Genomic DNA, 23739 nt, shown 5'->3' on the forward strand with positions numbered 1-23739 from the left:
GTCACAGTGTTTAGCATCATAGCAACCACGAGTTACCTCTGTACAACAAATGGACAGATCAGTGCTGTATTACTTAGAATGTTAAACCAAAAACTATTAAAACCAGGCCTGAGGGTCACAGATTAAAATCACCCACCATTGACTTGGTAGCATTACTTTCTATCCACCAGGCCCACAGAGCTCTCTCTTTGTTGGTGTTGAGGCATATGGTTACTCAAATACTCCCGGGACCCGGGGGCTCCACTCACATTAATCACCATGTTTATGAAATAGTCTGTCGCTGGGGTTGGGCTTGCCAGCCCTACCTTAGCTTGAGAGAAGCCCCTCTTACCTCAGTCTCCTCTGCATCCCTACCTCCTTCTGAAAAACTATCTTTTGAAACCACCAAAAGAAGCTAGACCACTTGATCTTTGAGGCACGTTGCAAAACAAGTTTGTCCAGAAACTAAAGGATGATGTGGGAGCAGCCTTGAATGTGGCTGAAATTCAGATACCCTTCTCCCGCTTTCTACAGCTGGGACGGCCATCACTCAGACCCTGATCGTTTCTCTGCAGAGCAAGTGCAAGAGGGAATGCCCGCTCTGCCCTGCATTGTCCCCTTGTGTCATTCCTCCTCTGGGGGACTTTGCCTCACACCTAAGTCTATGACAACAGTTGTGAATGTCACTAATCACCGACAGAGTACTCAGCGCCCCCACACCAAGCAATGAACAAATGGTGGCGGTTCTGGGAGCACTCTCTTTTAGGCTGCATACCTCAGGGCTTGTTTGGTCTAGTGCTGGCCAGCAGGTTGGTCCACCTCCACTAGAAGGGCCCAATTGCTGGGCAATGATGACTCCTCCTGCTTTCTGGCTGCTGTAGTTTTCATAGAATGACCTCAGTTCTTGAGGGATAAGCCAGGAAGGGGTCCAGAAATACACCTCTTCAGTCTCTGAACTTTTTTCTTTTTTTTTCCTCTCTTTTTTTAATGAATGATTTTTAAATTTTTTTATTGTTATTAATTTTAATAAAAGTTTACAGAGACTTTGGATTTCCATTCATTCATTGTTGCACTTTTCTCCCTGCCTACACCTCCCCACAAGTTCGCTCTTCTCTTTGAAAAGTAAAAGAAAAATTCTTTCATTGTTGTACAATCCCTTCTCCCAAGTCCACTCCACTATGCAGCCTTCGTTCTGGACGCCTGTCATGACAATAATACCTAATCCTATATTCCTTTTAAACAGTTCTCTCCCAACATATATATTTTTATAGCATATTCTTTCCATTTAATTTTTCCCCATTCTTTCATTGTTGCACAATTTCCTCCCTGCCCACCCCTTTCCCAGTTTGTTTTTCTCTTTGGAAAGAAAAAAAAATTATTTTATTGTTATACAATTCCCAATCCCCCTAAGTCCACAGTCCACTTTCCATTTCATTTTTTGGAATCTTGTCATGAAAATAATGCCTAATCCTATACTCTCTTTAAACAGTTCTCTCCGTCATCTGTTTCAATGCAGTATACATTATTTATCCCCTCTTTTCTTAGGTTCCACTCAACCCCGATGTCAATCCCACTTTACAACAGTGGCACTGTGCAGTATTTGTCCTTTTGTGACTGAGATATTTCACTCAGCATAATGTCTTAATGACGAGAATGGCCTTCTCAGATCATGTGAAGCCCCATCTGACTGGCAGTTCCATTGCCTAGGAAAATTCTGTAGAGACAGATGTTGTGGTAGATCTCCCACAAGACAGGAGATAGGTCTGGGCTCCTGTAGCTGAGGGACCAGCTGAGCAAAGTGGCAGTGGACTCAAAGGTCTCCATCCTGATGTGTAATTTGTTGGCCTATCTGGCTCCCCGTACTAAGCTTCCAATATTGTTGTTGTTAATTGCCATCAAGTTGGCATCAACTCATAGCTGACCCTCCAGTCGGTTTTGTTTTTAGAGGCAGTAAATCACATGGGAGGAGATTGCCCGTAGCTTCTCCCAGAGAGCTGCTGGGAGATCAGGACCACATGCCTTCAGGACTGCAGCATCCCTTCTTACCGCGAGGCCACCAGAGCTCCCTTAAGCTTCCATTATGAAATATAAATAAGAATTCTCATCTGGACCTCATCAGTTATTTGGCTGAAGCCAGCCACCCCACCCCTCATGACCACCTAAACTCTGATTTGGGGAGTTTTTCTTTCTGGTCCGCAGAGGGGGAAACAATACAGCTAAGACTCTATGGGACTTTCAAAGTATAAAAGAAATGATAGGTTTGTCCCTGTGGGCAGGTGCTCATGGCAACCCCAGTGCCTCCAACTGTAATTCTAAGCTGCTTTAATAGGGCTAAATTGGCTTCAGATTTATTCCTTACATAACGAAGGGCCGTATAAACTATGCTTTATCTGGTCTAGTCTGCTCAACTCACATCTAGGAAGACAATATTGAGTCTAAGTGCTCTAAGACTCAACAATGGATTTATATTAAAGGCTCATACCACAAAGTACCCAGTTCCACCTGCCCTGCAGGCTTTTTGCTTGAGTCTAGGACTGAGGACATATGGGGCATCTATCCGTCCGTGCTGTCAGCCCTCTCTACCTCCAGCCATGCCTCTTCTTGTTTTAACAGGTCAGCATGATCTTAACCCTGATGGTGCCATATTATGCCATTGACACGGAGTCCCCGCTCATGGAGATGTTTGTAGCACATGGGTTCTATGCTGCCAAATTCATCGTGGCAATTGGGTCAGTGGCAGGACTGACGGTCAGCTTGTTGGGCTCCCTCTTTCCAATGCCGAGGGTCATTTATGCCATGGCTGGTGACGGGCTCCTTTTCAGGTAAGCGCTGTGCTTGGTGGGACTTATTTTGCTCTATTGCATCTAACCAAGGATGCTGTCACCTGTTATTTGATATGAATACCTCTCACCTAGACCATGGAACTTGTTCTATATCCTAGCTAAAAGTCTGAATGCAATGAAATATCCCCTTAGATATCTGAAATTTCTAATATACTGAAATACTTAAATAGCACCTTGGTTTGAACCTATGTCTCTCAATTCAGCACAAACTTGCATACCCCCCGCCCCACTGTCCCTTTCCTACTGTGTGACATTGTGTGAAGATGGCAGATGGCCAATGGATGAACTAGTGGCCCTTGGATGGAAGAAACCCCCCTAGGAATGTCTTAGGCCTCCCCTCACATTGGGTGCCACTTGCCCTTCTTTCTACAGCCCATCTGAAGTTGAAAAGCTCAAAGCAACAATAAAGCACAAGATTGTCTACTAAATTGTATAACACCTTTATTGCAGAATGAGTATAAGGATCCAGGAGGGGTGGGAGAGGCTGGAAGCAGAGGGATGTGGATGTGCAGGAGGAAGAGGGGATTAATCCTTGGATTGGACAATTTGCTGTGGGGGAGAGTGAGGGAAATTGACAGAATTTGTTCAAATTTGTATTAGAATTTTGCAAATAAACTAGTTAAAAAAATTTAAAATAAAAAAAAGAACTGCCAGAAGTTCAGGATGAATTTAAAAGTGGCCATGCACCAGAAATATATTTGCTGAAGTCAGATGCAACTTAGAAGAAAACAAAGAATACAAGAAGAATGTCTATCTGTGTTTTATTGTCTACATAAAGGGTTTTGACTGTGTGGATCACAATAAACTATATTTTACACTGGGGAAAAAAAAAGATTCTCTGAACAGAACCCAACCATAGTAATAACCAGGTTGTTGTCAGATGCCATTCATTCAGGTAAAGAAAATAGTGCAACAATGAATGAATGGAAACCCAAAATCTCTGTAAATGCTCCTTAAAATTAGTAAAATTTAATAAAAAAAAGAATTAAACTACACAATAAATAAAAAAAGAGAGAGAGCTGAGCCTCGTCTGATTCTGCACCATCTTCATGAACACTGGCACCATCGCGTGAACAATTGTGTCTGCTGACTGCTTTGTAGAAAGAAACATCATACAACTCTGCCTTGCACATAAGTAATCTAAGACTCAAGGGAGTTGAAAAAAACTTGCTTCAGATTCCCAGGTGCTTAGTGTCCAGCTACAATCTGTATCTCTGACTGTCCACCTCCAAGATCATTAACTACATCCATATATTCACAAGCCCCTAAAAATGACTCCGATGTCATTTTCACCATATCAGCATATCAACCGTTCCGGTCCCCCTCATTCACCACAACATCACCTCTCCGCCCATGGTAGCTTCAAAGTACATACAACTTCATTTCTTGGTTCCCAGTTCCCACATGTGAGAGACCTGTCCGCAAGGCATCTTTTAAGTGTACAGGCAAGGAGTCAACCATGGAAGGTCTTTACTGGTGCAGCAAGAGAGATGACCCAGAGACTTTATCTCTGAGAGAGAGCCACCTTGCATTTTCTCTGCCTGAGTCATGCCTCCTCACGTGCCCTGATGTAGTTACAAGGTCAGAGCTGCCACATCTGGGGAGCTGGACCCACTCAGAGGCTCGTGGTGGGGGCGTGTGACAGTTGCACACATTCAAAATTGGGGTTTTTTCTGCTGTGAAAGAAAATGAAGATTAAAAAAATGCTGCTTCTCCTAAAAGAGTATAAAGCCTGTGTGGATCACGAAACTAAGTGAGGAATAGAAAAGAAGAGAGAAGAGAAGATGGTCGGGAGGAGAAAGTAAAGAGGAGGGAAATCTACTGGGGATTACTGGACCTGCTGGGAGAAGTTCCCACATCTTAAGCCATCACGTCAGTTTCCTCTTCAGTTGCCAACCAGCTGAACTTGAGCCTGCGTGTATAAGCACAGGTCTTAAAGACTATGCTATTTTACCGGCTAAATCCTTACAGAGAAGAGGAGTGATTCTCAGACTTTAAAAGCTGCCAAAATCAGCAAACTCTGGTGGCCTAGTGTCAAGAAGCTGCACTGCAATCCCCCAGGTGTGTGGTTTGAATTCACCAGATGTTCTACTGGAGAAGTAGGGCCAATCTCCTGTCCCAGTCAGATCCAGTTTGATCATACACATACAAAAATATAAACAAAATTTTAAAAAAATAAAAGTCACCAAAATCCTCTGGAGGTCTTTTGAAGCACCCCATCTCTAGCCCCCATCTCCAGAGATCCTGAAACCTGGGAATCCATAGTTCCAGCAACTTCTCCCCAATGCTGCTTATGTTGTTGTCTCTAGAGTCACGTTTTGGATAGCACGTGTGTAGAAAACTCTGAAGCTTCCTGGCATCATGGCAAAGCCTGGGCTTCAGTGTCGCTCTCTGACATACCTCCTAGATCCAATCAACCCTTCAGCACAGCATATTGAAGTAAAAACTTTTATAGAAAGTAGATTGACTCAAAGCCAAGGAATTCAAGAAGATTGACACAAAACCAAGGAGTTACGGTAAATTCTCTCTGAATTACATGGTTCTCTCTGGAACCAAATCTTGGGAAAAGAGAGCAACTGTATATAATTAAAGCAGTGAGTCGAGAAGTAATTGGAGGAGGAGAATTTAAGCCATGTTGGCATCGAACACCACCCACAGCCACCACTAACAGCCTTCTTTCACTCCCTTCCAGGTTCCTGGCGCACGTCAGCTCCTACACAGAGACCCCCGTGGTGGCCTGCATTGTGTCAGGCTTCCTGGCAGCTCTGCTCTCCCTGCTGGTCAGCCTAAGAGACTTAATAGAGATGATGTCCATCGGCACGCTCCTGGCCTACACCTTGGTCTCCGTCTGTGTCCTGCTCCTTCGATACCAGCCCGAGAGTAACATCGATGGCTTGGTCAAGTTCCTGTCTGAGGAGCATACGAAGAAGAAGGAGGGCATCCTCGCCGACTGTGAGAAGGAGATCTGCTCCCCTGTGAGCGAAGAAGAGTTTTCTGGTCCAGCCACCAACACGTGTGGGGCCAAGAACTTACCCTCCTTGGGTGACAATGAGATGCTCATAGGGAAATCAGACAAGTCCGCCTACAGTGTCAACCACCCCAACTACGGCACAGTGGACATGACCACGGGCATCGAAGCTGATGAATCCGAGAACATTTATCTCATCAAGCTGAAGAAACTGATCGGCCCCCGTTACTACACCCTGAGGATCCGGCTGGGCCTCCCGGGGAAAATGGACCGGCCCACGGCGGCCACGGGCCACACGGTGACCGTCTGCGTGCTCCTCCTCTTCATCCTCATGTTCGTCTTCTGCTCCTTCATCATCTTCGGCTCCGACTACATCTCAGAGCAGAGCTGGTGGGCCGTCCTCCTCGTGGTTCTGATGGTACTGATCATCAGCGCGCTGGTGTTCGTGATCCTGCAGCAGCCGGAGAACCCCAAGAAGCTGCCCTACATGGCGCCTTGCCTCCCGTTTGTGCCTGCCTTCGCCATGCTGGTGAACATCTATCTCATGCTAAAGCTCTCCACCATCACCTGGATCCGGTTCGCCGTCTGGTGCTTTGTGGGTAAGCGACCTCCCTGGGAACCCTGGGGGACCCCTTTCAAGACCTTGGACAGGGCTGATCCCGCTATTACCTCCCACCCAGACGAGGCACAGTCATTCTAAGAGAAATCAGGATTGTTCTAGGAACCATTGCTTTCTATATTGTTGTTGTTGTTGTTGTTGATTGCCTTAGAGTCAAGCATGACTCATGGTGACCCAGTGAACAAAAGGCCTGAAACCCCTTTACAACTACTGATGTTTCTCAAAGTTCATAGAGTTTCCGGAGGCATGTTGTTTAGGAAGTGGATGCCACTCCTGCTTCCAAACAACGGAGGCCATCGTCATTCAGGCGATTGTCTCCTTTCTGCCTGTTAAAGTCTTGGTTGTTGGCTCTGGAAGAATTGTGCTGCTTAATCTGTCACTTGACTGTTATTATAGACGCTTTCCTCTTAGGATAACTAGTAGTAGAAAAGCTCCAGTTGAAGTGAATTCACATAGAACAGGAAACAAAATAGCATAGTCAAAACAAGGGAGGTGAAACACTTGTTGGATTTTGTTTTTGGAAAAATTCAATTCAAAAGAAGCCATACTCTACTTTGTAAAATGTAAAAAGTATGAATAAAGTGTGAGTATGAAAGCATATTTTATTCCAGCAAAATTGCACGTGGCACCGTTACACATGCCTCCATTTATATTTCAGTTGGGACATATTCAAGAGCTTTTCCATTTTTCTTTATGTTCGTTATTCATTCTTTATATTTGAATGTTTTTGTGAAGCCCACATCTTTCATCATCTTTATGGATTTCCTCTGTTTCTTGTGAAGAATTGATTGGGCTCAATCCAATCCCCAATTGTCCAGAGCGTTGGATGCCGATTACAGCTTCTGTTGAAGAAGTCCTGTACGTTTCCCAAGATAACTAACTTTCCGTTGTGACAAATTTATATTGTATTTGTGTTACCTCTCTATCACTTCTGATGGTCACTGAGGTTTTCGATATGGCTGAGGTTGCTGCGAGTGGCATACTTTGGAGGACTGTTTAAAGAAGACTGATTTTCAAATTCCTTACTCACTGTTCTCAGTTAGTGGTAAGGAATGGTGCTCCCAATCCAAAGGTGCTAGGTTCTAATCTGCCAGTCGCTCCCTGTGCGAAAGATGGCCAATCTCCTCCCATGCGATTCACTGCCTCTGAAAAGCCACTCTTGATTGGTTTCTACTCGACGATATAGAGCAAAAATAACAACTCACAACTTGGCCAAACTGCTAACAAATACTTAGCTAACTAGAACCACAGTGCTTTGAGGAAAAGAAAGCAATGTAATAAATGATCTTTGCCATCAGGAGAAGCAAGACAGGTTTACATGCACCAATTAGCCTGTGTGAGGAGCTGTAGATACTCTTAATATTTTTAATAGCAGATCCACTCTTTGAGGGCAAGGATTTGGGTGTTCAACCACATGTCATCAGTGTCTATGACATATTATCTCTCTTACTCTCGCATTGCCATTGGATCAAACCAACTTATAACTGACCCTTGAGTGGGTTTTTAGAGGCTATAAATTACATGGGAGAAGACTGCCCACTCTCCTGTGGAGCAGCTGATGGATTTGAACAAATTACCTATGGGTTAGAATTAGTCTAGTCAAATAGTTGTCAAATAATAGTGATAAATAATAATGCAACAAATTATAACAACTAGAACTATTTTCGGTAAATAGTTGTCGAATGAATGAAGATATAGACACAAATGAGCATTGATTCATAGACTATGAAACCTGGAAGAGACCATCAATGTCATCTGATACAACGTTAGCCACAGTGTGGTGTCCATCCCACTGTTGAGACATGGGCTGTTTTTAAAGAGTATATTAAGGCACTTTCTTTTGTTTTGTGCATTGTTTTTAGACATCATTAAGTCAATTTCAACTCATAACATCCCTTTGTTCAACGGAAGGAAACACGGCCTCATGCTGCACCGTTCATTGCTGTATTTCAGCCCATTGTAACAGCCACTGAGCAAATCCATCTTTTTTTATTATTTACTTTTTTTATTAATTTTAATGAATGTTTACAGAGACTTTGTATTCCCATTCATTCACTGTTGCACCTATCTCCCTGCCCAACCTCCCTCCCACCCTAGTTCACTTTTCTCTTTGAAAAGTAAAAGAAAAATCCTATCATTGTTATACAATCCCTCTCCCCAAGTCCACCCCACTGTGCAGCCTTCATTCTGGACTCCTGTCATGACAATAATACCCAATCACATATCCCTTTTAAACAGTTCTCTTCCTCATCTGTTTCAATGCAGTATGCATTATTTATTCCCTCTTTCTCAGTCTCCCCCCAACCCTTATGTCAGTCCCGTTTTACAACAGTGGCACGATTCAATATTTGTCCTTTTTGTGACTGAGATATTTCATTCAGCATAATATCCTCCAGGGTCACCCATTTTGTATAATATTTCATGGGTTCCTTGTTTTTCAGTGCTGCATAATATTTCATTGTTTGAATATACCAGAGCTTCTCAATGCATTCATTTGTTGATGGGCACTTGGGTTGTTTCCAGTTCTTTGCTATTGTGAAGAAAGTCACAGAACAAATGCGTCTGTTGTGGGTATTCCTCTTTTCGCTGGCCCTTACTTTACGAAGCATGCTGTCCTCCTCTGAGGACTGCTCCGTCCTAATAACACAGCCGAGGAGGGAGAAGTGAAGTCTCACCCTTCTCAGCTCGGGCTATGCTTCATCCAAGACAGACTTCTCGGTTTTTTGGCAAGTCCATGTGTCTTCAGTGTTCTTTGCCAACACTGTCATTTAAATGCATCGAGCTTTTGGTCTTCCTTAATCACTGTCCAGCTTTTGCATGTGTGTAAACTATCTGAAAATACTGAGCTTTGTGGGCCAAGTGTACCTCAGTCCTAATAGACTAGGTGACATATTTGCTTTCCAATGCTCTAAAAATTTATATTGCAGCACGTTTTTCCAATGCAAGACATCATTTGATTTCTTTTTCTTTTTTCAATATCCATGAGCACTTTATTACAGATCTGGGAGAAAGCCCGTTTGATTTCTTGATCATTGCTTCATGGGCGTTCATTATGGGTCTGACTTATTAAATCTTCGACAATGTCAGTCTTCCCTCTGTTTATCTTGGTGGTGCTTATTGGTCTGGTTGTGAAGATTTTTATTTTCTTTATGTTAAAGTGTAATCCATATTGAAGGCTGTAGTCTTTGCTCTCACCAAGCAAGGTTGTGTTGACTGCATAGCACAAGTTTTCAATGAGTCTTCCTCCAGTCCTGAGGCTGCGTTCCTTACAAAGCTGAAGAGACATTCAGCTTTTTGCTCACTAGTGCAACTTGCTGTGGACCATATGCCACTAGAGCTACTCACACGTGCTTAGGATGAAACTACACATGATCTTTAAACCTTAAAATGGAGCCAAATTAAAGGGGTAAAATAATACCAGTACAGGTACCATAGAATTCATAGTTGTTGCTGTTGTTACGTGCTGTCGAGTCATGTAACTCGTAGCAACCCTATGTACAACAGCCCTAAACCCTGCTCTATCCTGTGCCAATCGCACTGTCTCTGACACACCTACCCCCATTACCCCAGTCACTGAATCAATCCACCTCATAGAGGGTCTTCCTCTCCTGTGCTGTCCCTCCACCCTCCCAAGCATGACATCCTTCTCCATAGTAATAACTAATATTTATAGCATTTACTGCATGCCAGTCTTTATTCTAAAAGCTTATCTCACACTAACTTATTTATTCCATAAATGAGGAAACAGAAGTTCAGTAGCTTGCCCAAGCACATAGCTAGAGAATAGCAAAGTCTAGATTAGGAACTCAGGTCGTGTGGCTCCAGAGTCCATGATCATAGTCACTGTGCCAGAAACGTGATACACAAATGACTCAAGTTCCAGGGACACTGGCAAGACCTACTGCCCTCCTGCTCTTCACCCTCTACATCTAACAGATAAATGAACTGAAGCCACAAAACATTAGACTCATGTCTAATGTCTAGTGAACTTGAGGGCCACAAGAAGTTAGTTGCAGAACTGTCATTAGAACCAGAATCATTGTACAGCTTGAAGTCCTGAGTCTCCCACCACTCCAATGGGGTGTCTCTGAGCAGATTGTTATATGTGTTCCAAGTGTCTGATGTGAAGTTTGTGGATATTAGCATGTAGCCTCAGCTGGTTTCTGAGTGCACCAGCTGTCACACATTCCCCATGCTCAGAAGGGCCTTAAACTTGGTTTTATGTTCTGTTCTTAGCATCTTGAAATCCTTTGTTTTCAAATAGAAGCTCATGTTTGCATTTTCCTCTGGACACTGCAAATATGTTGGCTCTATCATTTGTGCAATGCCAGAGACATTGTCAAAAGCAAGGAGGTGACGGGGCCCTAACCTTTGTAGTCAAGCACTTCTCAGGTTCAAGGCACGTTTCTGCCGCATCCCTGTCTTTAACCTTGGAAACATTACTTCAATTCCTTGGGACTGCATTTACTCATCTGTAACACCAAAGACCAATCACCCTAGAATACTTTCAACAACATAGAGAGAGCTCTGGGGTCTGGTGAATAGAAAGTTATGCTACCAAATCAAAAGTGGGTAATTTTAACCTGTGGCACTCAGACCTGGTTTTAATTGTTTTTGGTCAAACATTCTTCTAAGTGGTATAGCACTGGTCTGTCCGTTTGCTGTTCAGAGGTCACTCGTGGTTGCTGTGATGCTAAACACTGTGACACCAATGCGTCAAATGTGATAATGGTTGCCCATGGTGGACAATGTTTGGTGTAGCTCCCCAGTTAAAACAAGCTTGGAAGCAGGAGTAGCATCCACTTCTGAAATAGCTTGCCTCCAGAAATTCTATGAACTTGGAGAAAGGACAAAAGTTATAGAAGTTTTCAGGTCTTTTGTCCATAAGGTCACTATGAGTCGTCAGTGACTCAATGGCACTTAACAACAACAACAACAACTACGTGGTGCACTCATGTGTCAGAGTAAAGCCACGCCCCACAGGGTTTGCAGTGGCCAATTGTTTGAAAGTAAGTCTCTGGCCCTTTCTCCCCAGGTGCCATGTGGGGCACGGTAAAGAACAGACTTTCAGTTAATAGCCAAGCACTTATTCGTTTGTACCACCCAGACCCAGCCTTACATGGCTTCTTTTTATGGCTTTAACAGGGTCATGTCGGTAAGCTCAATATACAATATTTCTTTCCTGCTGTTCTTTAGAAAATCTAGCATGAATCCTTGTTCCCTAGAATAGACAAAGCAGCCCTTACATGCCAAAGGACGATGTGAACCTGCCCTGCTCAGCCTGTCCTCCGCGTTCTCAGTGGGAAACTCCCTGAGAAACTTTTGCAACCTTGTTGATAGGACAAATGCCAGACTCTCAGCCAGAAACCGTCACTCATCAGCCTTGGAGAAGTGCCACCCTCTGGCCCAGCGTTCTCCAGAGCAGAGGGCATGTTGGTGTTGGGTGCCACCGAGTCAAGTCCAGATCATAGAGATGCTATGAACAACCTATCTGACCTCTGACCTGCCCTGCTCTGGCCTCATCTCTGACATACTTGAGTCCATGGCTGCTGTTTCTGCATCGATCCATCGTGTCGAGGGAGCTTGCAACTCAACAGGCACCCAGGTGATTCCAGAGTGCAGCCTGAAATCACTTTCGGGAAAGATGGCTACGGAGTCAAGCCCTGCTGCTGAAGCTTTGGTTCTCTGAACTGCGCAGGCTGTAAAAGACCAAGTTTCACCCTCAATGCGCAGATTCTCAGCCCTTATTACGCATCACAATCTCCTGGGTAGATTCTGGACTTCTTCCGTCATTGCTATTGGTCACATGTTACTTTATGAAATGATTACATTTCTACCAGGGTTGGGGTTTTGTGTTTTGGGGTTGTTTGTTTTTTGGTTTTCTTTGGTGAAGTCATTCTGTGTACTCTTTCTTCTTTTGACGCTTCTCACATCATTTCATATTTTGCCCATAGAATCCTTCAGAATTATAACTTGAGGCTTTACTTTTTCAATTCTTTGCATTTAAGAAATAGCAAGTATGTTCTTTTCTTTTACTCCAGGTGTTTATTTTCATGTTTCATTATGAAATCTTCACACTTCATTATGAAACCTTTGAAATCCTCTTTCCAGCATCTTTCTTAAAGTCTCCCATTCACTTGAGCTACCTGAAGTTCAAGAGCAACTTTTGGAGTCTCTTCTGCATCCTTGCAGTCTTTCTTTCCCTCTTTTCCTGTCTTAAAAGAGACTTTTACTTTCTTCAAGTTTAATGTACTTGATGTCATCCCACACCCATTTGCTCTTTGATGTTAATGTCCAACACATCAAATCTGCTCTGGAAAAGGTCTCGAAATTCAAGTTAGATATGCTAAAGGTCATACTTCAGCTCTCATGGGCTTGTTCTTCCACTTCAACTTGAACTTGCATCTGAGCAGTTGATAGGTCTGTCCCACAGTCACCGTCTGGTCTTCTTTCGACGAATGTAGTCAGTTTGATTCCTGTGTATTCCTTCTGGCAAGATCGACACATACGGTCACTATTTACATTGTTGAAAAAAATTATTTACAATAAATGAAGTTTTGATCTTGCAAAATTCTATTGTCATATATTTAAAAGGGAGGTCTGGTACCTTGGTGATAGGAAATTGTGCTGCTAACCCAAAGGCATGCAGATCAAACCCACCAGCCACTGAACAGGAGAAAGATGGCCAACCACTTCCCATGAGATGTATTGCTTCTGGAAACCCCGCTATAAATCGGTTCCAACTCCATGGCATACAACAACAGCAACACACATATAGCAAAACTCACTGTTGTCAAATTGCACAGACGTGTAGCCGAACTTTAGTGGGATTTCAGAGGCTAAAAATCATAGAGGAGGAGCTTGCCCATCTTTCTCCCAACGAACTTCTGGTGCATTTGAACCTCCAGAGAGGTGTTGGTAGTAAAGTTATGGCTATGTTTTCCCGTTGCGGATCTCCATCTCCCCTCCCCGATTTTGGTTTCAAATCACCAAAGATTGTGTGTGCAGGCTGCAGTAAAAATCTTGGTAAAAATCTTCTGTTTCTTCATGTTCTTGCATAAATGGTTCGTGAAGATGTTGTTGTTGTTGTTATGTGCTGTCAAGTCGCTTGCGACTCATAGAGACCCTATGTACAACAGCCCTAAACCCTGCTCTGCCCTGTGCCAATCTGACTGCCTCTGACACTCCCATCCCGATTACCCCAGTCACTGAAGCAATCCACCTCATAGAGGGTCTTCCCCTCCTGTGTTGTCCCTCCACCCTACCAAGCATGATGCCCCTCTCCAAGGACCGGTCCCTCCTTACAACATGTCCAAAGTATGTCAGACGAAGTCCCAGAATCCTTGCCCCCAAGGAGCAGCCTGGTTTAACCCTCTCCAGGATGAATCTGTTTGTTTTCCTAGCAGTCCATGGTACCCTCAATACTCTTCTCCAGCACCACAGCTCAAAGGCATCAATTCTCCTTCTATCCTCCCTAGTCATTGTCCAGCTCTCTGATGCATTGACCAAAAATCCTGTAGGTTGATCTTTCTTCTGGACGTGGAGGAGCATGAGTGACTCAGTCCTGAGAGAGTTGCGCAGCTAATCCAAAGGCGGCCCAGCAGGTGGAAAGAGCCAGTCTCTGCCCGTGAGATTTGCTGCCTCTGAAAACTCCATGGAAGGTCAGCGTTGAGTTGGTTCTGAGATGACAGCAACCAGCTTGAGGAGTCTTGGCCGTCATTGTTTATAGACAGATGGATATTATCCTAAAACTGACAACATTGTGCTTCAGGAATATGATTTTTTTTTCTTTTTTACAACAAATGTGGCATTTTTCCTGTATAATTTGTCATTTCTTTTCGCCAATACCAGTTCATTTTAGCTCATTAATACCTTGGATAACTACCTTCAAGTATTTAATTTTTTTTCACTTGATGATGATGGAAGTTTACAAAGACTTTGGATTTTCATTCATTTGTTGTTGTACTTTTCTCCCTGCCCAACCTCACCCTCCAGTTCGCTCTCCTCTTTGTAAAGTAAAATTATTTCATGGTTATGAAATCCCCCCCAAGTCCACTCCACCATGTAGCCTTCATTCTGGACTCCTGTCATGCCAGTAATACCTAATCACATATCCCTTGTAAACAGTTCTCTCCCTCATCTGTCTCAATGCAGTGTACATCATTCCTCCTCTCCTTCTCTGCCTTCCCTCAGCCCCAAGGTCAGTCCTATTCTACAACAGTGTCCCTATGCAGTATTTGTCCTTTTGTGACTGAGATATTTCACTCAGCACAATATCCTCTAGGGCCATCCATTTTGTATAATATTTCATGAGTTCTGTGTTTTTCAATGCAGCAGAGTATTCCATTGTATGAATATACCACAGCTTCTCTATCCATTCATTTGTGGATGTGCACTTAGGTTGTTTCCAACTCTTTGCTATTGTGAACAAAGCCACAACAAACATGGGTGTGCATATATTTTTTTACAAGTTTTCATTTTCCTAGATCCATACTTTATGTATCATTATTTTTGTTTTGTGCCTTCGAGTTGGAACCGACCCGTAGCTGGCCCTCCAACAGTTTTTCAGAGAGAGTAAATCGTGCGGGAAGAGATTGCCATGCTCCTCCACGGAGCAGCTGGTCATTGGGATTTCAGCACAGCTTCTTACCACGTAGTCTATTATTAACGAGTGTTTGTTCCTTCTCATTTTGAGACATGTCCTATCAGCAGTTGAAGGTCTTGATATCTTGACTCAGTTCTCATCATTAGAGCAGCCACTGCCCTGGGAGGCAGCCCAGATCTTCTCCAGTCATAGACTGAGTGTCTTATAATCTGAGGTTATCTTCAGCCATGATGTCTGAGAATGTTTTGCTGCTATTTGTTGGGTTATTACTGACATTTTTTTTTAAGAAGTTGAATGTCAAGTCCTTTTTCCTAGTGTATCTCAATCTGAAAGCTTCGCTGAAACCAATTCACACCGGGTGACTCAGTTCACCACAAGTGACCCTCCTGGTGTCTGAAACACCAATGATGTTGCTTCTAACACCACAGTAAGAGGGAAACTCTTCCAGGAAAACAAAATGACCATCGAGTGGTGGACAAGAAACGCACAGAGTTCAATCACTAGAAGCCCCTGTTTTTAAAAAATCATTTTTAACAACTTCACGTTACCTTTCAGGAGGGGGCCGGAAATAAACATCCTACTTCTATGCTTCAGAGAGTTCGAACCAACAACAGCTTCTCAGAAGAAGAGACTTGATTCTATGCTTTGCTGAAGGTTGCAGCACAGGATGTCCTGAGAAGCACTTCTACTCTGTCCTGTATGTTTGCTGGAAATCAGAACTGACATCTTGGCGCACAGCAAATTCGGGGTCTTCAAACTGTCCACTTTTCCTGCTTACTCTCTCTAGAAATATAATAACTTTCATGGCAAGAACAGTGGAGATATTTTTAAATTGAGCTTCTTAGGAAATATCAGCTCCTTTTTAAAAAGATTTACATGATTAGGCTGAGTCACAACTTGGTAATCATTTTAGGCATATTTTTTTTTACCCAACCTTCTCTAAATGAATCTTAATTACAGCATTTTTGTAACAATGTTTGCTAAGCTTTTGACCTTCAGAAGAGCACAACTCATAGAGCAAAATGAATCATAAGTTGCTACAAGATTACTCAGCACTTGTTCCTTTGCCCTCAGAAAAGAGAAATTATGCAAACAGCAAATGTCTACTAATTGCAACAGAATGAGCAAAAAGCCTCTTTCATTTTCTTTTTCTCGTAGGTCTTGTAGTTAGGGAAATGAACGACTCAGGAGTTGGACAGGGAGGGACGTAGTGAACATGAAACCAGCAGACCCCAGTGACAACACCGAACAATGGTATTTTCCAGGACACCACTCTAGTCCAATGTTCCCTTTATTCTAATCACCTGGTAAAACAGCTATCCAATCCCCTCACCCTCATTGAGGTGGAGATAGGCTGACGCATTTTCATTTGGTGTTCTGGGGGTTGTTGGCTTTTTATTTTTTTTTTCCAATCACTCTGAGTAAAAGTAATGCTTGTATAGAGACTTAGAGAAGAATAGACTTGTGATTTGGACAATGGACTTCATGAATTCTACACTAAAACATAAATATTCTAAAGTGACGGGATACCTTATGACTACTATTGAGTCTACTGGACACTGACCCAAAGCAGTCGTTGTAATGACGACAAGAAGAGGGAAGGGAAGGGGCCGTGCATTAGAAAGGTAGAGGGCATAAAAGAAAATGATTGGGGGTTGAAATTCTCCTTTTGGGGAGGATTAGGGTTAGGGTCAGGGTTCAGTTAGGGTTAGGGTTAGAGGATAGGGTTGGGGTTAGGAATTAGGGCTTAGTGTTAGGGTTAAGGGTCAGGGTTGGGGTTAAGGGTTAGGGTTAGGTTAGGATTAGGAGTTGGGGTTAGAGTTAGGGTTAGGGATTAGGGGTTAGTGTTAGGGTTAGGGATTAGGGTTAGGGTTAGGGTTAGGGATTAGGGTTAGGGTTAGGGTTAGGGATTAGGGGTTAGTGTTAGGGTTGGGGTTAAGGGTAAGGTTAGGAAGTTAGTATTAGGAGTTGGAGTTGGGGTTAGGGTTAGGGTCGAGCAGAAGCCCATCATAGCGGATCCTCCAGAGGCTTTTCAGAGGAAGTATATCCCACAGGAGATCACCCGTCTTTCTTCTGTGGAACATCTGGTGGACCCATACCCTGTTTCTTCAAGTGGGCAGCACAGTTTCTAGCACTAAGCCACCGGGGTGCTCTCCTTTCAGGCAGAGGAGGAAACAATTGGCACTTGAATATTAAAGAACAAACAAACAAACACAACAAACAAACCCGTGCTCAGAAGACCAAGATCATCACGCAGGCCAGGATGGAGATGGTGTTGGGCCAGTGCAATTCTAAGGGGTCTGGTGCCGGCAGGTCACATCAGAGGCTGTACATCACAGGAGAGGTTCTTGTCCAGACTTCTCCCATAAAGTAGATAATGGCTTTGAACCATCTGCTGTTGGAGGTTGGTTGTGCAACTCCTGACACGCTAGGCCCCCAGCTCTCCCCCCATGACCATTAAATTCACTTTTTTAAAGTTGAGGGGTTTGGGGTTTTTACAAAATTTGCATACATTGTGTTTTACCCTTTCCTTCATTGGCATTATATTTTGTACAGCCATTCCTATACATTGTTTTATAAAAAGTAATCATCATTCAACCCTGCCCACCATTGCCACATCTTTTCAGTGAACACAGACACATTGCTGTTGATGTTTCGACTCAGATTGCTTGTTTTTAGAAAACACGTGGTTTTTTTCTTCCTTCTTTTTTTAATTTCTTTTTTAGTTTCTGCTAGGAGTGAAGCCCTTGAGGCTTGGCCTAGGTAGCTTAAATTCCTGAAGGGATAGGGGAAGAGAAGGTGGCCAGGTAGTTCCTGGATGACTCCACCACTGGTCTGTGCATTGCTGTACAGAGATAACTCGTGGTTGCTGTGATGCTAATGTTACTGTGACACTGATGTGTCAAATGTGATAACGGTTACCCATGGTGGACAGTGTTTGCTGGAGCTTCGTGATGAAAACAAGGTTGGAAGCAGGAGTGGCATCCACTTCTGAAATGGCTTACCTCTGGAAACTCTATGAACAGTATTCAGGTCTTTCATTCATAGGGTCTCTATGAGTCGTCTAAGACGCGATAGCACCTAACAACAACAACTAGTTTATTTACAAAACTTGAATACAAATTCGAACAAATTATTTCAATTTTCCTCACCCCAACCACCCATCAACTTGTAAAACCCGATGATTCATTCCCCCACCCCTCCTGGATGCTTATATTCATTCTACAATAACGGTCGTATACAATATTTATCCTTGTGAGACTGAGCTAGACTCAGCACAATGCTCTCCAGTCCCTCCCAAGTTAGGTAATAATTTACAAAGTTATTGCTCCTGCGTGCTGCATAGTATTCCATTGTGTGAATGTGCCATAATTTGTCAGTCCATTCATTTGTGGTTGGACATCTGGGCTGTTTCCATATTCTTGTGATGGTGAATAATGCTGCTGTGAACATCGGTATACAAATCTCATTTTGTGCCTCAGTTCTCATTTTCTCAGGGTATATTCCAAGTAGTGGAATAGCTGGGTCATATGGAATTTCTATGTTCAGCTTTATGAGGAAGCGCCAGACTGCCTTCCAGAATGGTTGTACCATTTTATAATCCCACTCACAATGTCTAAGAGTTCCTTTCTTTTATTAGGGTTTCACTATGCCTCATGTTCATTTTACCTCTCAAATTAAATAATGGGCCTCAACTGCATTTTTGAACGGGGACCTGGTGCATAAATTGAAGTGAGTTCAGATTAGATCAATTTCTGGGCTGGAGGGAGAACTTTCTGCCTTCCATCCTAAACCTGTTCTTCCTGACCACGCCAGAGCAAACAAAACTCATTGTTGTTATAACCAACAGGCTTCAGTGATACTCAAAATAAAAATAGTCAGTAGCTGTGGGAGTTGGTAGTGATTGCTGTGGGTGTGGAGGACACCTTCTCATTACCATCGTTTCTGCATCGGCAGATGTCTATTTGGGAAATTTGATCCCAGAGCAGTGAAAACAAAAAGGCCTCTGGGTATAACAAAGTGCCTCAGTTATCTGCAGCAGGCAGGGCTTCCTGCTGGAACGTGCACCCCAGGAATGGGTGGCTCCACCCCACTTGGGTCAGGGGCCATGTCCCCTGGCCGAGCTTGGAGCTGCGCACAGAGGACAGGCAGCATGGGAGACCCTAGAGAGTCACAGTCTGCTCTCCAGCCTGGGTTTCCGCCTGTGGATTGGAAATAGGCTCTTGCTCACCCTCAGGTCACCAGCCTCTTTTTTCACACGTGTTTTATTCTGGATGTGCTCCAATGTAATACAGAAGCTCACCTCTCCACGGCCGCCTCAGTTCTAGATGGAGGGCCATTCACTTGATTGGCAAGGAAGAGTGAGCAGATCTTTCGTCAGCTGATGCCCAGGGCAGAAGGAGGCCTGGACTGCTCGTTCTCCACTAGGAGACCCTGGATGGGATGGCTCTGGGGGTGCAGACGCACTGTTAACCTAAAACACAGCGCCTCTCTGGAGGAGGAGGACCCACCTCCTCCTGTGCCGTTTACAGCCTCCAAAACCCCATCAGCAGCTCAACTGTCAGTTGGTTCTGACGCGATGGCAATGAGTGCCTTGAGTTTTATGGTTTCATGGGGATTGTCTTTAGTTTAGAGTCTAGCAATTCCATAGCATTTCAATCATGAATCAGTTTCTTCACAATCCTTTTTTTTTTAGGATGATAGATGAGAACATGCCTTTTTGCATGGGCTTTCTGAGTACAGGGTGCTTTGTGACATAAAGAGAGTCCAGTCGTGTGCTGCTGATTCTTCATCTGGTCCAACCCAGGACACATCCTCCACCAGAGGATGTCTGTCCAGAAAAGAGGTCAAGCCCTCCCCATGGAACATTTCCTTTAATGAGAACAGCCTTTCACAGAAACTCAGTGCTATTCCCTTTGACCACGGCCGGCACGGGTATCTGATATCTGTTGTTTAAACAGTGGACTCTTTCGGTGCCTGCTGCTACCAAGCCCTGCCCTGGTCCCCACCCAGGTGTCTCCTGCTGCCCACCAAGCTTCAGTGTCTCCCCGCCCTTCACCACTCCAGCAGGGCCCGTATGCCACCTCCCATCCCACTGTAGCACAAAAGCAGAGTCTCTGCTGAGTCTCTACTGTTCCACTGGCTTCTAACTAATTTATTACAGATATACAAGGAGGGTTGGACAGTGAATAGGGTTGAAAGAGAATTTATGCCTTTGAGCTGTGGTGCTGGAGAAGAGTGTTGAATATACCATGGACTGCTAGGAGAACAAACAGGTTTGTCCTGGAGGGAGTGAAGCTAGGCTGCTCCTTGGAGGCAAGGGTTCTGAAGCTTCGTCTGACATACTTTGGGCATGTTGCAAGAAGGGACTGATCCTTGGAGAGGGACCAGTTTGGGAGAGTGGAGGGATGGTGCAGGAGAGGAAGACCCTCGATGAGATGGATCGATTCTGTGAATGGAGTGGTGGGAATGAATGTGTTTGAGACGGTGAGGTTGGCACAGGATAGAACGGCGTTTAGGGCTCTTGTACATAGGGTCGCTATAAGTCACAAACGACTCGATGGCACATAACAACAACAACAACAATACAATGTGTAACTGCCAAGCAGTGGAATTAAGTATCAAAGGATCTGCAGGCTTAAGTATCCAAACAGCATAAATAACATCCTTTAGTAGTTAGTCCTCTACTTGAAGCTTGGTTCCAAATGAATCTCAGTTTATGTCAGAATCAAATTCACTCTTAAAAAGTGAAACTTCATTTATTGTGGCTTTGTTCACAATAGCCAAGAGCTGAAAACAACCCAAGTGCCCATCAACAAATGAATGGACAGAGAAGCTCTGGTATATTCACACAATGGAATACTATGCTGCATAGAAAAACAAGCAACTCATGAAATATTATGCAAAATGGGTGTCCCTGGAGGACATTATGTTGAGTGAAACATCTCAGTCACAAAAGGACAAATACTGCATAGGGCCACTGTTGTAAAACGGGACTGACATCAGGGTTGAAGGAGGACAGAGAAGGAGGGGAGGAATGATGTATACTTCATTGAAACAGATGAGGGAGAGAACTGTTCAAAAGGGATATATGATTGGGTATTATTGTCATGACAGGAGTCCACAGTGAAGGCTGCAGAATGGAGTGGACTTGGGGGGAGGGATTGCATAACAATGAAAGAGTTTTTCTTTTACTTTTCAAGGAGAAGAGTGAATTGGGGGGCGGGGTGGGGAGGGAGAAAAGTGCAACAGTGAATGACGGGAAACCCTAAGTCTCTGTAAACTTTCATTAAAATTAATTTTTGTGAAAAGGCAAAGGGGAAGAACTGGGGTGGGGGGAAAAGGCGTAAAAACTTGGCCAGAAGTCTGTGATGTGAGTCTCAGTGAAAATCTTAACTAACGACACCCAGAGATTATTTCAAGCATGGTGTCTGAACTGGAATAAGTATATAACTTCAAAGCAGTGATTGTGACAGTAAGTTCAAGCACATCAGAGATTGTGCTGGTTCAGGCCAGCAGGCAAGCTGTCCGTAGAGTCACTATGAGTCTCAGTCGGCTTGATGGCAGCTAACAATGACATCAGCGATGTCTTTGAAGAAGGTTTCCCTCGTGTGATTTTAGTTTGGGGTGCTCTGTTGACCTCGTCCTTAGACAGCGAAGCTCCCAGCTCAAATATTGAGCCTCCCTGGAGGTTGCAATCTACCCAGAGCTGCAGTCAGAAAAGACGGACAAACCCTCTGTGCACTGACAGCCTCAGCAAATCCCCCGGAGGATTAGCTTTGAGTCAGTTCTCACCTGACAGTAATGAGTTGAACTGAATAATAATACATGGAAATTTTAACACTGGCTGGAAAACGGGTGGCCTTAAGGATTTGTTCATTTTCGGGTGAGAAAATACCATCTTCCATTTTTTTAAACTGTGTCTTTGTTTTGGAGGTTGTTGTTGTTGGCTGCCTGAGTTGACTCCGTTTGCGGTGACCCCGTGGGCGTAGAGCAGAGTTGTCCCACAGGGTGTTCAGAACTGCGATCTTTCAGAAGCAGAAGGCAAGCTCCACCTTTCCTGGTACCTCTGTGTACGTTCACACAGGCAACCTCTTGGCCACACACTGAGAGCTTCCTCACCTGCGCTATCCTGGGACTCCAAAGGGTGGTGCACATGTCTATGCTCTCAGCGACTGAAAAGTGCCCAGGAAGGAAGACCTGGCTATCTGCTGCCCAGAAGCTGAGGTCAGAATCAACTCCTTGGGCAATGGAAACACCAGCCGTCTGAGAAATGCACCCCACCCAAAGTATTTACAGAGGAAACAAGACAGATGAGATTCAACCAAGTAAAGGAAGCAGAGCAGTGGCCACGGAGGGGGAGTGGCGTGATGAGGACGGGGTACTCATTGCACTTTTGTGTATGTCCAAATTCTTCCAAACAAAAAGTTAAGTTGCAATCAGTCTAGACCTTCTAGCGTTCCCTCATGGGTGGGAAGTGTCACAGAGATAGGAGCTCGCTGGATTCAGATGTGGAGAGAGCTGAAGGATTCTTGGTCTAACCCCTCTCCTTTTTGCCATGGACAATCGCATATGCTGTCTGGGCCCGGTTCCCTTGCTTTGAAATGCACATAATCATAACCTACATGAGCACACAGTTAAGCATACACACACTCACACACACTCACACACACCCCCAGCCAGCCAGCCCAAGAGGTGCCCACGAGAGAACACGTTTGTGTAACGTTTTGAGGCCTGCGGAGGAAAGGAGCGACATGAACGCCGTGCTATTTCAGTCCCTCACCTCAGAGGTGGTGTGTGAGGCTTTGTTTAGATGGTTCAGGATTCCCAGAATCCTCACAGATTTTTCAGAAACAACATCATGCTTAGTTTTCTCCGCCAACTGAAAAAAAAAGCAGAAACAAAACACTCTGCTTCCACGCAGGAGGCTTTTAGCAGCTCTGCTTACTCCTGTATCACAAAGAGCTGTTTATGTGGCACAGATGCTAGGACAGGTTCTCTCTCTCTCTGTATGTGTGTGTGTGTCTCTTTCTCTGTCTGTCCCTTTTTCTCTCTGTCTCTCTCTCTCTGTTTCTCTTTTTTCTCTCTCTCCCTGTCTGTCTCTGTTTCTCTCTCTCTGTCTTTCTCTATTTTTCTCTGTTTCTCTCTGTGGGTTAATCTCTCTGTCTGTCTCTCTGTCTTTCTGTTTCTCTTTGTGTGTTAATCTCTCTCTGTCTCTCTCTCGTTCTCTGTTTCTCTCTTCCCCTGTGTCTGTATCTCTCTTTCCCCCTCATCTGTTCCCCTCCATTCCTTTATCCTCTCCAGGTTGTTTTCCTTTCCTTTGGAAGCAGGTGTGGCATCCACTTCCATAATAGCTTGCCTCTGGAAACCCTATGAACCTGGAGAGAGGAAGAAAGTCACACGAGTGTTGAGGACTTTCGTTCATAGGGTCGTTATGAGTCACCTACGACTCGACGGCACTTAACAACAACAGCAACAATCCTCCTCTAGTGCATACCATCTCCCCAGAACAGACTCAAGGGCCAGCAAACCAGATAAATGTCACACAGCCTGCCAGCATCTCAGAGAGGCCTTCCCTGGAGCTGGCTGTTCATTTCGTCAGGCTGCCTGCACTTAATTGCTTCTTGGTTTGCAGTATGACATATGAAATATGGTTTGAAGACAGAGAGACACACTTTTAAAACTGTGGGGGGCTCAGAGCAAACATTACCAGGCCCGAGTCCCA

At 44.2% G+C, this 23739-nt stretch overlaps 1 protein-coding gene across 1 annotated transcript in view; it reads left to right on the forward strand.

Annotated features, from left to right (window-relative positions):
- Positions 1-23739, forward strand: part of SLC7A14 (solute carrier family 7, member 14) — an 82093-nt gene that overhangs the window by 53200 nt on the left and 5154 nt on the right. Inside the window, exons 5-6 of the mRNA XM_006890359.1 lie at positions 2593-2801; positions 5515-6389. Coding sequence (XP_006890421.1) covers positions 2593-2801; positions 5515-6389 — 1084 coding nt within the window. The remainder of the gene's footprint in view (positions 1-2592; positions 2802-5514; positions 6390-23739) is intronic.

This window comes from Elephantulus edwardii, unplaced genomic scaffold, assembly GCF_000299155.1.
Source record: "Elephantulus edwardii isolate Elephantulus edwardi_28Jun2011 unplaced genomic scaffold, EleEdw1.0 scaffold00088, whole genome shotgun sequence".
NCBI lineage: Eukaryota > Metazoa > Chordata > Mammalia > Macroscelidea > Macroscelididae > Elephantulus > Elephantulus edwardii.